Here is a 14,384-nt window from a genome sequence, read left to right as displayed (position 1 = left end):
TCACTATTATCCTTTTTTGAAAAAAAAATATAAATTGAAATTTGAGATTTTTTAATTAATCCACCACCTCACAATTGAAATATTTCTAGACAATATTTTCCATAGTAATTATAAAATATTACCGTTTAATTACTGCTGCTTCTATTTTTAGAAAATATTATAAGTTCTCATCAAAGAATTACAAGGGAGGAGAAATTTGACAATTTGTGTTATTGAAAAAATCAATTATAAAGTCAAACATAGTTGAGTTTATTCGATAAACATTTATGTTAATTATGGTACATAAAAGCGTCCAGATTCACTGTATTTATTCATTATCAGACAAATGCACAAAAAGCTTTTTTGGTGGACCAATTTTTTATTATTATTTTAAAACTATAAAGTTCCCAATTCGTAAATTTCGAGGCTTTTTTTATTTTATCCCTAAAAAATCTACGAAAAATTACTATTGGATGCTAACATTTTACAGCAATTGATTATTATTTTTTCCAAATATTTTCCCCTTGAGGATCTGAGTGAATCCGAATGTTATAATGGCTAGATTCAGTCCATACAGTCATATGAAGAATAAATTTTATCGTTTAAGAATCTAAACAGGACACCGTTCTCATTTCTTTAAGATAAACCTTAATAACATTTTCGTGATAGGAACTAAATCATTACAAATTTTAATTTATAGAGACTAAATTATTATATGTTAAAGTTTAAGAATTCAATTGTTATAAGTTTGAAAGTATGAAGACTAAATTGTTGTTTAAAAAAAAGTATATAGTACCAAAATTTTTTCAACCCTAATTGAACATTAACTAATTTAATTGCAGTGACCAATTGATGATGTATTAACCACAGCCAACCACAACTAATGTTTCTAAAAAGTAAGAGGAAAATTTAATGCAGGCAAAAACTCAATTTGATAGATTTAAGATTGGTGAAGTTTATAAGTAGAAGCAACCAATTATATTAAGTGTTGATAATTACGAGTAAGACTTAAGTACACAGTGATATATAAATAACAATTAATTATTGGTTATGTTGCTAAAAGGTAAATGGGAAATTTAATGTGGGGTGAAAATTCAACTTCATGGTAAATTTAAATTTAACCGATTTTATACGACAATGCAACAAATTATAAATATTGATAGTTACGATAGAGTAAGACGTCACGTTTGAAATAACGACAACACTAAAGTATAATTATTGAAAATATCAATGGATAATGAAAGAATAGAACTAGAAAAATTTTATCTGCAGGATCACAATGTAATAATTTTAAAAGAAACAAACAATCGAGATTTCACCGTCATTAGAAGTAGGAAGAGAGAGAAAGTGGTTGAGTGATGAATGTAGATGGAAGGGCGACTTTGTTCATTGGTTCGGGGATGGCCCTTTTTATTGGGTGCTGTCTTCTTCATTTTTAGAGGAGAGAGCTCTTTTTTTTTTTCCCCTTCCTTTTTGCAGCTGATTTTGTGTGGGAAAATTGGATTCCATTGAAGAAGAAGAAATAAAATGGAGGGAGGGTCAAAAAATAACACAAACAAAGGGAAAAAAGATGAGCTTTTTCATGTCATTCATAAGGTTCCAGCTGGTGACACTCCCTATGTTAGAGCAAAATATGCTCAGGTAATCTCTCTCTCTCCTCTCTCTCTCTCTCTAAAACTTTGCCAAAATTTTATCATCCTTGAAGAAATTGTATTGGGAATTGTAGCTTTCTCTTTGGGACAAAAATCCACTATTTTCTCTTCAATATTTCTTTGGACAACAATGTTAGTGTAGACCGTATTCTCAAGTCTAAAAATTACATATTTACTTGTTCATACTTTGATATTGGTTTAAAATCTAATAACACGAGTTAAATTCACATTTTTTTTAGACGTTAGCCTTATATAATTATATTTTGTTATATTTAGTTGAACAGTTACTAATAACTATCACTAAAATTGAATTATATAGGTTTGAGTTTGTATTTCTCTCCTATGTTTTTTTTAAGGTTTATAAGTTAAATTATATATATTGGTGTGTAAGAACTAAGAAAAGTCTCTATCTTCACTTTATAAATTCATTTGAATATACTTTACATTTTTTTTTAAATTATAGGAAAGTACTTTTTTTTAACTCTCTATATTACCTTTTTACCCTTTACCAATTGGTGTGAGGGTGACATCTTTTGATCCGCATCTCTATAAAAATCTTCTTATTCCATGTTTATGGCAAAGTTCATATGGTTGAAACTCACATGTATAAACACAATAATTGAGGAGTAGTTAAAAGGTTAGTTGCATCTAACATTTTATTTTCATTTATTATAATATTATAGTTTATGAAATAGAATATATTTACGGTTCATGATATAGCGAATTCGAGATGACTTTTCTATAGTCATAGACCAAATTAAAACAAATCTAAATCAGGACTTTAAAATTGAAACTTTTAAGACTATAAAGACGAAAATTGTAATTCGATATGTGAATTTCAGTTGATAGAGAAGGATCCTGAGAGTGCAATTCTACTATTTTGGGAAGCAATAAATACAGGAGACAGAATAGAAAGTGCACTCAAAGACATGGCAGTGGTAATGAAGCAAGTTCATAGGACCGAAGAAGCCATTCAAATCATCAAATCGTTCAGATTCCTTTGCTCCAAAAACGCCCAAGAATCCCTCGACAACGTTCTTATCGACCTTTTAAAGGTTTGCGTCTATTCAATTTCTAAATTTCTTCTTTTTATAAATTAAATTTAATAGTCTACGAATTTTAGATTATTCTTTTATTTGATATATATATATTTTTTTTCATTTTCGGTGGTTGGTAGAAATGTGGGAGAATTGAAGAGCAAATTGAGCTGCTGAAGAGAAAACTGAGAATGATTTATCAAGGAGAAGCTTTTCATGGAAAGCCAACGAGAACAGCTCGCTCTCATGGCAAGAAATTTCAGGTTTCTGTCAAGCAAGAAACTTCTAGATTATTGGTATTTTTCTTTCCCTATTTCTTTGTTATTTTATAAATAGCAATTCAATATTTAGTAATTAAGAATACATGTTTGATTACTATGATTACGATCAATATGGGAAAATTTTACATCATTATCTTTGCATGAGTGACGACAAAATATGATACATTCTATTTTTTAGAGAAGAAAATTACCACCGTTAAATATAGCTCGACGGTGAAAAGGAAATAGAAAGCGGTGGAGTCCATAGGAAAAAAAATTAAAAGTACTTAAAAATCTGAAAGTTGACTTAGACACTTGCGGATATAAAAAAAAATTCAAAATTAAATGAATGTGCGGACTAAATTCCTAGTTTTTTTATTTTCAAATTTACAACAAAAATCTGTGTGAAATTAGAATTTTCAGATACTGACGATGGGCCTGAATTTGCAGGGAAATCTGGGGTGGGCCTACATGCAGAAGCCCAACTACATGATGGCGGAGGCAGTGTACAAGAAGGCCCAAATGATAGATCCAGACCCGAATAAGGCGTGCAATTTGGGCCTTTGCCTGATGAAACAGGGCCGGCTGATCGAGGCCATTTCGGTTCTAGAAGAAGTGTGGGAAGGAAAAATTCCGGGCTCCGACCAAACCAAGGCCAAGAAACGGGCCGGAGACTTATTGGCCGAAATCAGGTCCAGACAGTCTCTGCCCGATTCTATTGAACTTTTGGGCCTCAGGTTTGACGCCGATTTGCTTAATGGGCTTGAGCAGTTGGTCACTGAAAGAGGCCCATTTAGGTCCAAGAGGCTTCCCGTTTTTGAGGAAATTTCTCCATTTAGGGACCAATTAGCATGTAATTAATTAGTTAATGAATATTTTCTTTTTATATTTTCTTTTTTTTTTTTTGTTGAGTTTGTAGGGTTAGGGGATTTGTTGGTATATGGGCTGGTTGGTGTTTATGAATAATGTGTCTGTCTCCCTTTGTAGATAAAAAAAAAAAGGAAAAAAAATGGAGTTCGAGGTGAAAAATGTTTGTATTATTCTGTTAAATATGTATTGACAGTTTGGAGAATATGTAAAATCAGTATTAGGGTTGGAATAAGTGTTTGATTTTATATATCAAATGAATAATTTTAAATTATTATCCATATTTTATCTACAACTAGTTTATAACTAGCTATCCATTACTATTCTAAAGTTTGTAAGAATTTGCCACCAAAATCTATTATGGTCTCTCTTATGGAGTCGTCATGGGTTGAAAGAAAATTGGAGAAGAAGAAATGAGGAAGAGACAGAAAGATGAAGGAAGATAGAGAAAAAATTTCACCTAGAATAAAAATAATATAAAATTATTTTATATTGACATATATGGTTGTTTATGGTGAATTATCATATTTGAGAGAACTCAATGGGTTCGAAAAGTGCACAAATGTGCACCTAGAAAGAAAATCAGCTTTTAACACTCAAAGTCAATAGAATAGGAGATATGTTCTTAAGACAAGCAATCATATTCATGTACAAGCATGTATGTGGTGAATGTCTTTTGTTTATAACGTTGATGTGTAAGATTCACTTAACGATCATGATTCACGATCCTGAAATTTCAGGCATATCTTAATTCACCTTTATTAAAAGTTGAGTCTAAGGAGTAAAGTTGTGAAATATAATTCATCGAAAGTTATATTAAAATTTGTCAACTCTATTGTATCACATTTATATTTTTTAATTTATGATATATGGATTATTTAGAATCATTTTTTAAATCTAAAGATTAGAGGGTATATTTTGAGACCGGAGAAAATAAACATCTATGGGAGACCTTGGGACAAAAAATGTATTTTAAGAAAATTGTTTCGAAGCTTTATCGAGCGCGGTGTTCAAAAAGCCATTCGCGATGGTTCGTGGTTCGTGTTGGGTTTCGCTTTCAGTTTCCATTTTTGTTGCTCGCGGTTCTCTCGAAAGTCGAAAGTACATAGAATTTCGAATTTCGTCCACCGGTTCGAATCACTGTGAAATTGCAGTTCCAGTCTCAATCTCCAATGGCGGGGAAGGAGAAGCCGAAGATCATAATAGACAAGAACCAGATGAGAACCTGGTGTAGGGCCATGAGATCCCAAGGCAAAACCATCGCCCTCGTGCCCACCATGGGGTATCTCCACGACGGCCATCTCTCGCTCATCGAAGAGGCCCACAAGCACACCCACCTCGTCGTGGTCTCAATCTACGTAAACCCTAGTCAATTTGCCCCTTCCGAGGATCTCTCCACCTACCCTTCAGATTTCGAGGGCGATATTCGGAAGCTCATGGCTGTTCCTGGAGGAATCCATGTTGTTTTCCATCCACATAATCTCTACGACTATGGAGTAGACGCAGCTGTGGAATTTGGCGGAAATGGCGGCGGTTCTGATGGTAGGGCGGCGGTTTCTTCCCTGGAGGCGTCTGGTTCAGGGCATGAGACATGGGTGAGAGTGGAGCGCTTGGAGAAGGGGATGTGTGGGAGAAGTAGGCCTGTTTTCTTCAGAGGAGTTGCCACCATTGTTGCCAAGTTGTTTAATATTGTGGAGCCTGATGTCGCAGTGTTTGGGAAGAAGGATTATCAGCAATGGCGGATTATTCGGCGGATGGTGAGTCTTTACTTTTGTTTGTTTCTTTATGGGATAGATGAAGAGGAATGGCTTTGATTTTTCTGTCTGTTTAGAGCTCAGAAGTCATTGCTTGTCTTCTGAAGTTGATTGCTTTAGTGAAAGTTTTATAAGGAAAAACTTCTTCGAATATTGAACTTACTTCAAATGGATAATGATCAATACCATTAGATGAACTGGTAGTTAAATTCTCACCAGTATGTTGGAAAAGCACTTCGAGTTGTTGATTCTGGCCTAGAGCCAATAGTTCATGATCTAGAGGATTTTCCTGTTTGGTTGCAATATAGCCCACAGGGTATGACTTGAGTTCTTGTCCCTTGGAGTTCATTTAGTTCTGATTTTGATAGTCTAAAATATGGGTGGACACTATTTACAAGGTTCTTGGATTATATATGTTTAGAACTCCGTAGAACATATATAACACATCCTGTTTCACTTCGTTTCTTGGATTATATTAATATATGCTTCTCTGAACCTTATCATCTTTAGTCTTAGACTCCGACCAGTTTATTGGATTTGCCAGTTGCTGTCATTTGATTAAGAAATGCACTTGTTTGGTGGTGATAATACTTCTCACTCAACTTTCTTGTAGGTTAGAGACCTTGATTTTTCTATAAAAGTCGTGGGGTCTGAAATCGTCCGTGATGCTGATGGTCTTGCATTGAGTTCTCGCAATGTGCACCTCTCACCTGAAGAAAGACAAAAGGTTCTCTTCGATTAACTAAGTAGTATAGTCTGTTTAGTTGTTGTGATTTACTTTTATCAGACTGTTATTTGTTGGTTAGTCTTAGTTAGTTTTGTAATTATTCTTTAAATAGTGTGTTATGCTTTCTCAGATTTCTTAATGAGAAGAGCCAATTTCATTTTATGAAGTATTATTTCATCTCCATCACAGTTCTTTCTGTCTACCTCTTTTCAAACTATAGTTTCTGCAGAGTGCAAAGAATTTCGCCTTTATCATTCATGATGGATTGATTACTTAGATTCAGAAACTAATTTCCCTTTCTCATCTCATCTTTTGTCAATAGGCATTGTCTATAAACAGGTCATTGTCAAAAGCAAAATCTGCAGCAGAAAGAGGTGAACGTAATTGCAAAAAATTGCAGAATATGATGGTCGATGAAATACTAGAAGCCGGTGGACGACTTGATTATGCTGAGGTGAGCCCTAGATGATTTAATTTTAAATTAGGAAGTCTTTCCGACTTGAGACTTGACTTTGGGAGCCTATATTAAGCTTTGATGTTCTGTTTGTGTAGCCTTCAGCTTAATTAAGAGATATTGTGGAGTTGTAGCTTGTCCATCCCATTGTTTTATTGAACAACCACTTTTCCTGATAAGGATGAAAATGAAAGGAGTTGTTTTAAAAAAAATAGCCATTTGCATTTGTTTCCAAAAGCTACTTTTAAAAACTAGAAAATGGGGCTGCTCAAAAGTTTATTAGGTATACGAAATCATGGTTCACTTCTAGTTCTAGTCCATTATTTTGGAAGGTTATTTTTTTTCTTTTCTTTTTTTTTTTTTATAATTGGGATTCGGAGCTTTGCTCCCCTATACCCCAGGACACCCGTGCCCACCCCAAGACCCGGACCCAGGAGACATCAAGATTTTCTAGTATTAAGCTTCCTCTAGTATTAAGCTTATTGGAAGGTTAACTTCGATTCTTCAAAACCAGAATGGTAGAAAACAACTTTTATTTACATAATGTTATCCAAAACACGGAAACACACGTTTCTTGAATTTTTGTTTTGGAAAGCATAAATTTTTCTTTCAAGAACGCTTCGATTAGATATTTAATTAGTAATTTTAACAAATTATTTTGCTGGTGTTATGGGTTGATTGATCGAGAGTATGTAAAAATTGTCATGTGGTTTTTTGTTTGGTGGCAGATTGTGGAACAAGAGAGTTTAGAGGTGGTGGAGGAGATCAAGAGCCCAGTTGTATTCTTGATTGCTGCCTGGTTTGGGAAAGTCAGGCTCATAGACAATATGGAAATAAAGTTATGAACATTTGAACACTTATTTCTTTTTCCTTCTGCTCACGTTTGCTCATGGGGGGGGGGGGGGGGGGGGGGGGGGCGCACCTGAATTGAGAATGGCTGTAAAAATGGCCACTCCTTTTGAAAGCCATGTCTCAATATACTGATTGAATTCAATCTCAACGCTAAATGAAAAGAATAAGGAAATGTTTCATGATTTATATCATTTGAGTCCCTGATTTAGACACTAGCTTCCTTCTTAACACCAATTAAGTATGTTCAAAAACATGTTTGAATGAGGTAAGATTATAAACGATATTTGGTTGCGATTTGTTAATTTTATAGATTACATAGACGTATGATATAAATTTAGATTCATGAAATCTCCATGCTAATTTTTTAAAATTATAACCACGCGAATCAAGTACAAGTTCATAAACTTGAGCTTACTTTTCTATTTTACATTTAGTTTTGACTTCATAACTCTTCTTCAAAAATTTATGAGCTAGCCATGAGCAGCTGGAATCAATTGAATGCATTTAAATGAAAGTTTGTGAGATTGGTGAGTGAAAAAGAGAAGGTAACTTATGTTTCTGAATAGTGTAAAAACATATTTAAGAATCTGAGATTGGGATAATTTTTTTTTAGTATCACTCTCTTCATATCATAACTTTTTTTTTAAAATAAATTTTTAATGTAACTAGACCTCGCATATATTAAATGATACCGAAGAAAGCAGTATTCCCCAAATTTGAATTCGTCTTACAAAAACAATGGCTAGGATATGGGGTTTGGAGGTTTGTCACTCGCCACAAGTGAGGCGCCAATATTAGTAAGAGCAAAGTCATCGTAAGTGGTTGATTGATTGGGCCTAATCGAGCCTTGAATTTTAAAAGGCTGAAATTTCACTCGAATCTGATCATATAATAGGGTAAACCTGTAAAATTTCCAAATATAATGTAGACCACATTCCGGAAGATCAAAATGCAAAAATGAGGTCGAAAAAGCTCGCATATAATAGAACCAAAAATGTGCACAATCAATGCGTTATTCACAACCACGTGTGTATTATTTGGCAAACAAATATATTTCCATTCAAAGTGTCAAAAGAATATAAACCGCACAAACTATACAAAACAAGGTCCTTAGTTACGTAAGGGTAAGTGGAACATGGAAACGAACGATTTGTACAATAAACAAGCATGAATAAAATTGTCTGATCAATACTGATCCATCACCAAAATCCTAATGCTGCAAAGAGGATCCCATCAACATTTAAAGCCGCCACAAATAGATAAAATGATTATCAGAATCAAAGCAATTACGATCGCAAGAACTATCAGCTTTATCTTCATGTTCTGATACCACATCTTTCTCCTCATTTTGGTTCCTTGCTGTCTAAAATCTTGCGCCTGCAGAATCGCAGGTATCATATGTCAGTAAAATTCTGTATTAATTCATGGTAAGATTTTGTATTTCCTGTTCTGTAAACATAATCTACCGCTTTTATGACCATTTTCTCCTAATTCAAGTTACTTGGGAGTATCATTCTGATCCTTGTTAAAGAGAGAGAATGTAGACCCCGCGAGGTCAACAGACAATACTCTGATACGAATAAGCTAAAATATTAACAATTGAAAAAAGAAATCAGATGGTCTTTGAGGTTGCTCCCCAGTCATAAGTTTTAAACCCCATGTCCTTTTGAAGATATACGTCTTAGAAACAGATAAAAGATTCCCACAGTTCGTGGCAGTATTGAGTCAAACAAGTGATCCAACCAGTCTATCATGAAGTAAATTTCCTCGAACTATATAACATGTATACCCATGCAAATTCATTTTCAGATCACCAGTCATAATTAAGGCAGGAAAAGAAAAAGGTTCCTTCTGACGATCACCTGAGATCGAAGGTTTTCTGTCTTATCAACCAGAAGCTCAATCTTCTCTCCACGATCAAGAACCTGTTCAGAGAACAATTAGTGAGCAGACCAATATTTACAGATACAACAAAATAAGATAAAGTATACGATTAGATCAGATCAAATGTTATTAGCAAAATAATAATTCTAATTTAGAATTTGAACAAGGCGTTTTCCTAAAATTGGAGATTGAAAGGAAAGGCGGAAAGTAATGGCTGTATGTGGTAGACGCTAGGGGGTAGGTAAGAAAACTTCTTTTACCTTCTCAATGTTTTCCATCATTACTCCTTTGACTTCAGAAACCTGCGCTTTAACTTTGGCAATCTTACTAATCTCCTCTGGGTGATCCACACAGTACTGCATATGCTCCTTCAGTTTGGATCTATATAAAAAATATGAAGTTATTAGAATATATGTAACATCATTGAACAGATAATGGCACGTTCATTTATTTTTATATCTAACTCTGGATAAGAGATAAAGGGGCATTCATCCAATAATTGCAGAAGCAACAATGTACCCAAATTCTTTGTTCAGGCTATTCGCAGTTGCTGTCATAGCCTTTCCACCTCCATATCTCTTCGCAAAATCCTCATTGACCCGTTCAAGGAATGCAATGGGGATCTGTCGGCCAGCCGCCTCAACTGCAACCACACAATAAGCTGCAACATAAAAGAGATGGAATTAATTAGACTTGCTTATGTATGTATGTGTAGAGCAGTATGGGGCATGAGCAAAAACAAAGACATCACTAGGATCCAAATTCAGTCGCTCAGAAATTTGAAGAATAGTCATTCTCATGGAAGCACGCATGTATAAACTTTATGGATTAGATAGTACAGCTTCATTGCATTGTACGTTTTTTCTGCGATATCCATAAGTAGATAACCTTTGGTTGTCAATTATTTCTTCAATTATCCTGAACCAAAGGTCTTGACTAAACCTCAAACTATGATAATAAAGGCAGTGATCAACACAACTCAGAAACCATTAAAATGAACTGAGATGAGAAACATCCCCAGGACAATACAATGTCAATCACAAAACTCAGATAATAACTTACAGGTGGAGCCATGGAGGAGAGTGAGTAATTAACAAAACAGGAGAATGCTAATTTTACAGAGCTGTGATGCGAGAAAAGAACATCAAAACTGACTTAAGTGTAAAGAGATTTGTTGTCGTCATATACAGAGGTTACAGTTTCAAAATATTGATACGATGACTGACAGAGTTCTCGGATACCACATCTGCAATAATGGTTTCGCACAAACAACTTCCAAAGAATAAAAACGAAGAAATCTTCAAAAACCGGTTTCTAAAACGGTACTCATGCGGAATAATGTCGAGCTGTGGCATATCTAAAGAAAGGAATTCTCACGATCGCGCTTTTCAAGTACGTAATATCTTTCAAACTGGAATGATAATCATAGGCCCGAAAGCTCCATTACTTTTCTCATCAGTTCATTACAAAGCGATTCTTTATGATAGTAGTTTCCTATAATTTCCAATGTTCACGTAGACAACAAAGAAGCGATTTAACAGAAAAGAAAAGAATCGCATCTGACGCAAATATCAATATGAAAACATGTTAAAACTAAACAAGAGATTCAGAAATAATCGCATAGAAATACACAACAATTTCGATAGAAAATAAACAATCAAAGACGACAGCCACGAAAAGCGTAGGAACAGAACAAGGATGCTATCGACAAAAGAAATGAACGGAGATAGAGAAAGTTACTGAATCCATTATCGACGAGATAGTTGAAGGTATGGCCATCGCAGTTGTAAGTGAACTTGTTGTTGGTGGCAGGAAGCTTCTGGAGGCACTGGGAGGCTATACTGGTGAAATTTCCGGTGAATTCCGTATACTCAGCGAGAATCACAGTCCCACGCGCAACGAAGCTATAGATCAAGGTTTGCTGCCCCATGGAAAACGATGGATTTTGCCCTAAATCGAACCAGAGGAAGAGGGGAGAAACGAAAAAATGGAGAGAAAAAGAAGGCTCCGCTTCGCTTCAAGAGGAAGCTCGAAAAGTTGGCATGTCTGTGTTTCTGAGTTAGTTGTAGCTACCCTTTGATTTCATCAAAAATTACGGAAATGCCACGCTATTGTTTCTTTCTCGAAAATTAAATATTTATTTATTTATTTATATTTCTTGTTTTCCTCTGAAGTAGTTTCAACAACAAACAAGCAAACAAAAAAACCAAAAAAAAAAAGTTTCAACAAACAGTGTGATGACGTGGAAAGTTCGTCTATGAACGCGCAACAAATATATATAATTTTCAAAATTGGCGAATTTGTAAGACGCAGCGTTTTGACCGCTGAACTAACTTGTTCCCTTTGAAAGAAATTTAATAGAGTTTTACTTTTCCAATTAAAAGTAGTAGGTAATATTGAAGTAGACAGGCGTAAGTTAATATTTAATCTATGGTTTAAGATTTTTTTTTTTTATACATTTATGGTCTAAGTTTAAGATAATAAAGTTTGACAAAACGGATTTTTAATTGAATTAGTATAAATTCAATCCAATCAACTGACATCAAACTAAGTTGACAATGTTTTCTTTTACAACAAAGATTTTAGGACCTTAACTAACTAGAGTTATATTTTGCCGAATTGACATCTACACTATTTAAATTTTTATTATATATTTCAATCATATTTAAGTGAACTAAAAAAAATCATATTTAATTTGATTAGAATTTCTCAATTTCTTGAATCGGCTGCTAAGGACATTTATGAAATAATTATTTGGTCTTCACTTTTATGCTAAATTACAAAAAATATTTTTAAAATTTATCATTTATTTCAAAATACCTTTTATCATTTCAAGAGTTCCAATTGACATTACATAAATTTTTCAAAAATATCATTTGATAAAACATTCGTTAATATTTTAAAAGAAAAGTTGACGTGGCAGATTTAGAACGACACGGTAATTAATATGAAAGCTTGTGCGCATTAAATCTAAAAAAAGAAATATGGATGAAGCTATCATTTTTAGAATGTATTAGAACAAATTTTGATAGATAATGGAAAAACAAACCCCACTTAGGAGGAATAGAACTTTTAAGATAAGGTCAAGATGTTAACTGCTACATTGTATTATGTCCTATCAACTTGTGTTAAACATATTAACTGATATTTATTTAAAAGATATTTTTAAAACATTTATAAAATATAAGGATAGTATTACAACTTTTAAAAATGATAAAAGAATATTTTTTAGATAAATGAGAAGATTAGGGATGTTTTATGTAATCTAGCCTTAAACTTTTTTTTATTATTTTGTTGTATTTTCATAAACCATACATTCAAAGTCTATGTTAAGTTCCAACCAGTGGAAATAACCAAGCCGTGCAAAAATATTTATCTTGTAATTATTTAATTATAAGAATTAAATTGAATCAAGTTAAAAATTTATTTCCACATAATTTAGTTGTTCGGATTGTTATGAACTTTTAATTACGTAATCACTGAGACTCAACAAATCATAGAATAACTAAAATAATGTTATTTGAACATCAATTTACATATTTTTACAAATTTTTTTAAAACAAAAGACGGGTTTAAAATACTTTTTCATAGATTCCTAATTAATATCCTAGAGATCATTTATTTCAATTAAAATTAATTTAAAATCAATTCATGAACCAAATTCGACTCATTCATGATGGTGGCTGAAAAATATGATTAAGTTACAATTCTCTCCACTTCTAACAGAACTTCAATCTATTTTACGAGGTCTCAAATTAACGCTCGAAATGTACCTTTTAAGAGTTAGAGTTGAATCAAATCCCCTTCATATCTTGAATTTCATTAATTACCAAACAATGCAAGTCATTTGTTCAAGAATGCAATGGGGTTCAAGACATTATAGAGTATTTGAATAATTTTTGTTCAGTTTCCTTCTCGTTTGTCGTCTAGGAAGATTTTTCATCTATAGTCCATGTGGTGTTTCTTTCTTAGCGGAATTCCTTTTAATTAAAGAAAAAAAAACCAATTCAACTTATTCAAGCCCACCACAGCACACATCAATTAAAGTAAATTTATAACCTAATTCAATCAAATCTAAGTTCAGATTAATCCCCCTTTATTTTTCCTTTTCGAAGAGTCGTTATGTAATTGTAAAGTAATTAAAAATAATGTGTTATAAAAGTAAATTTGTGTTGATTGGCATATATGCTGGTGTCCAAGTGGGGAAAGAATAAACAGATATAATATCATATGTGAAAAGAAAACTGTCAGATGTGAATATTATTATAATGTATGGCTGGAAAATTCATATTCTACGTTACGTGCTTTGTCAATTCGATTCCTTAGTTACAAATTAAATTAAAATGCTCATCTTTCTTATCTTTCCCACCCGACAAAGGGAATTGGACTTAAACTTCTTTTTCTTTTTTTTAAGCTTTAGAGAAAGGGCCAATCACATAAAGATATTAATTTATATTTTTGGTAAATTGCTAGTTTAATTCCCGCCCATTATCTGGATTATAATATTCTTAAAAAAAAAAGTCAAACATATAACTGCAACATAAATGTAACGTCTTATTTATTATACTCTCAGAACATTTGTTTCGGTTGTACTTTAAAAAATGGTCATTTTGATTATTATTTACAAACTATAACACAAAATTTATACACAATGAAAACTATTTAATACAAATTTATTGTTACATTTCAAGAAATTTAGTGAGTATAAAGTGTCAGGAAATAAAATTTTGATCGAAATAAATGAGATAAAAATAAAGATGAAGTGACTAAAATGGTCGTTGTTTTTTAGTACGTGGATTAAAACGAACGTTAAAGTATTATAGAAAAATACAGTGCCCAAAATAAATCAAAATCTAAAGTAAAAAGAGTTAAGTAATTGAACTATGTTTAAATTAACATTTGACTGGAAGAGGTACAT

General features: G+C 33.0%; 3 protein-coding genes across 3 annotated transcripts; 2 read left to right on the top strand and 1 right to left on the bottom strand.

Moving 5' to 3' along the window:
* The first annotated feature begins 1,388 nt into the window (after positions 1–1,388).
* ATSDI1 (Tetratricopeptide repeat (TPR)-like superfamily protein) lies at positions 1,389–4,076 on the top strand. The gene is made up of 4 exons (XM_022303914.2): positions 1,389–1,620; positions 2,474–2,686; positions 2,809–2,964; positions 3,379–4,076. Exons 1-4 carry the CDS (start codon positions 1,507–1,509, stop codon positions 3,787–3,789), a joined length of 894 nt encoding a protein of 297 aa, XP_022159606.1. The 5' UTR covers positions 1,389–1,506; the 3' UTR covers positions 3,790–4,076.
* Positions 4,077–4,784: 708 nt separating this feature from the next.
* PANC (pantoate-beta-alanine ligase) lies at positions 4,785–7,586 on the top strand. Its single transcript, XM_022300343.2, has 4 exons — positions 4,785–5,552; positions 6,163–6,276; positions 6,599–6,730; positions 7,459–7,586. The coding sequence occupies exons 1-4, from the start codon at positions 4,968–4,970 to the stop codon at positions 7,573–7,575; spliced, it is 948 nt and encodes a 315-aa protein (XP_022156035.1). The 5' UTR covers positions 4,785–4,967; the 3' UTR covers positions 7,576–7,586.
* Positions 7,587–8,594: 1,008 nt separating this feature from the next.
* Positions 8,595–11,512, bottom strand: LOC111026042 (vesicle-associated membrane protein 722). Its single transcript, XM_022304008.2, has 5 exons — positions 11,207–11,512; positions 9,986–10,127; positions 9,727–9,847; positions 9,445–9,507; positions 8,595–8,959 (listed from the first exon to the last, which is right to left on the bottom strand). The coding sequence occupies exons 1-5, from the start codon at positions 11,394–11,396 to the stop codon at positions 8,816–8,818; spliced, it is 660 nt and encodes a 219-aa protein (XP_022159700.1). The 5' UTR covers positions 11,397–11,512; the 3' UTR covers positions 8,595–8,815.
* Positions 11,513–14,384: the final 2,872 nt, after the last annotated feature.

The sequence above is a fragment of the Momordica charantia genome (assembly GCF_013281855.1).
Source record: "Momordica charantia cultivar OHB3-1 chromosome 6 unlocalized genomic scaffold, Mcharantia_2.0 BLBB01000006.1, whole genome shotgun sequence".
Taxonomy (NCBI): Eukaryota; Viridiplantae; Streptophyta; class Magnoliopsida; order Cucurbitales; family Cucurbitaceae; genus Momordica; species Momordica charantia.
This window is presented reverse-complemented; position numbering and strand designations above follow the sequence as displayed.

What these genes read in the sequence shown, in the direction of transcription:
- PANC (XM_022300343.2), top strand. Translation starts at nt 4,968, where the DNA reads ATGGCGGGGAAGGAGAAGCCGAAGATCATAATAGACAAGAACCAGATG. An exon ending in GGCGGATTATTCGGCGGATG is followed by an intron (nt 5,553 to 6,162) that starts GTGAGTCTTTAC and finishes ACTTTCTTGTAG; the next exon opens with GTTAGAGACCTTGATTTTTC. An exon ending in GACGACTTGATTATGCTGAG is followed by an intron (nt 6,731 to 7,458) that starts GTGAGCCCTAGA and finishes GTTTGGTGGCAG; the next exon opens with ATTGTGGAACAAGAGAGTTT.
- ATSDI1 (XM_022303914.2), top strand. Translation starts at nt 1,507, where the DNA reads ATGGAGGGAGGGTCAAAAAATAACACAAACAAAGGGAAAAAAGATGAG. An exon ending in TTCTTATCGACCTTTTAAAG is followed by an intron (nt 2,687 to 2,808) that starts GTTTGCGTCTAT and finishes GGTGGTTGGTAG; the next exon opens with AAATGTGGGAGAATTGAAGA. An exon ending in AAGAAACTTCTAGATTATTG is followed by an intron (nt 2,965 to 3,378) that starts GTATTTTTCTTT and finishes CTGAATTTGCAG; the next exon opens with GGAAATCTGGGGTGGGCCTA.
- LOC111026042 (XM_022304008.2), bottom strand. Translation starts at nt 11,396, where the DNA reads ATGGGGCAGCAAACCTTGATCTATAGCTTCGTTGCGCGTGGGACTGTG. An exon ending in TCTCGTCGATAATGGATTCA is followed by an intron (nt 10,128 to 11,206) that starts GTAACTTTCTCT and finishes TTTATGTTGCAG; the next exon opens with CTTATTGTGTGGTTGCAGTT. An exon ending in AGCCTGAACAAAGAATTTGG is followed by an intron (nt 9,848 to 9,985) that starts GTACATTGTTGC and finishes TTTTTTATATAG; the next exon opens with ATCCAAACTGAAGGAGCATA.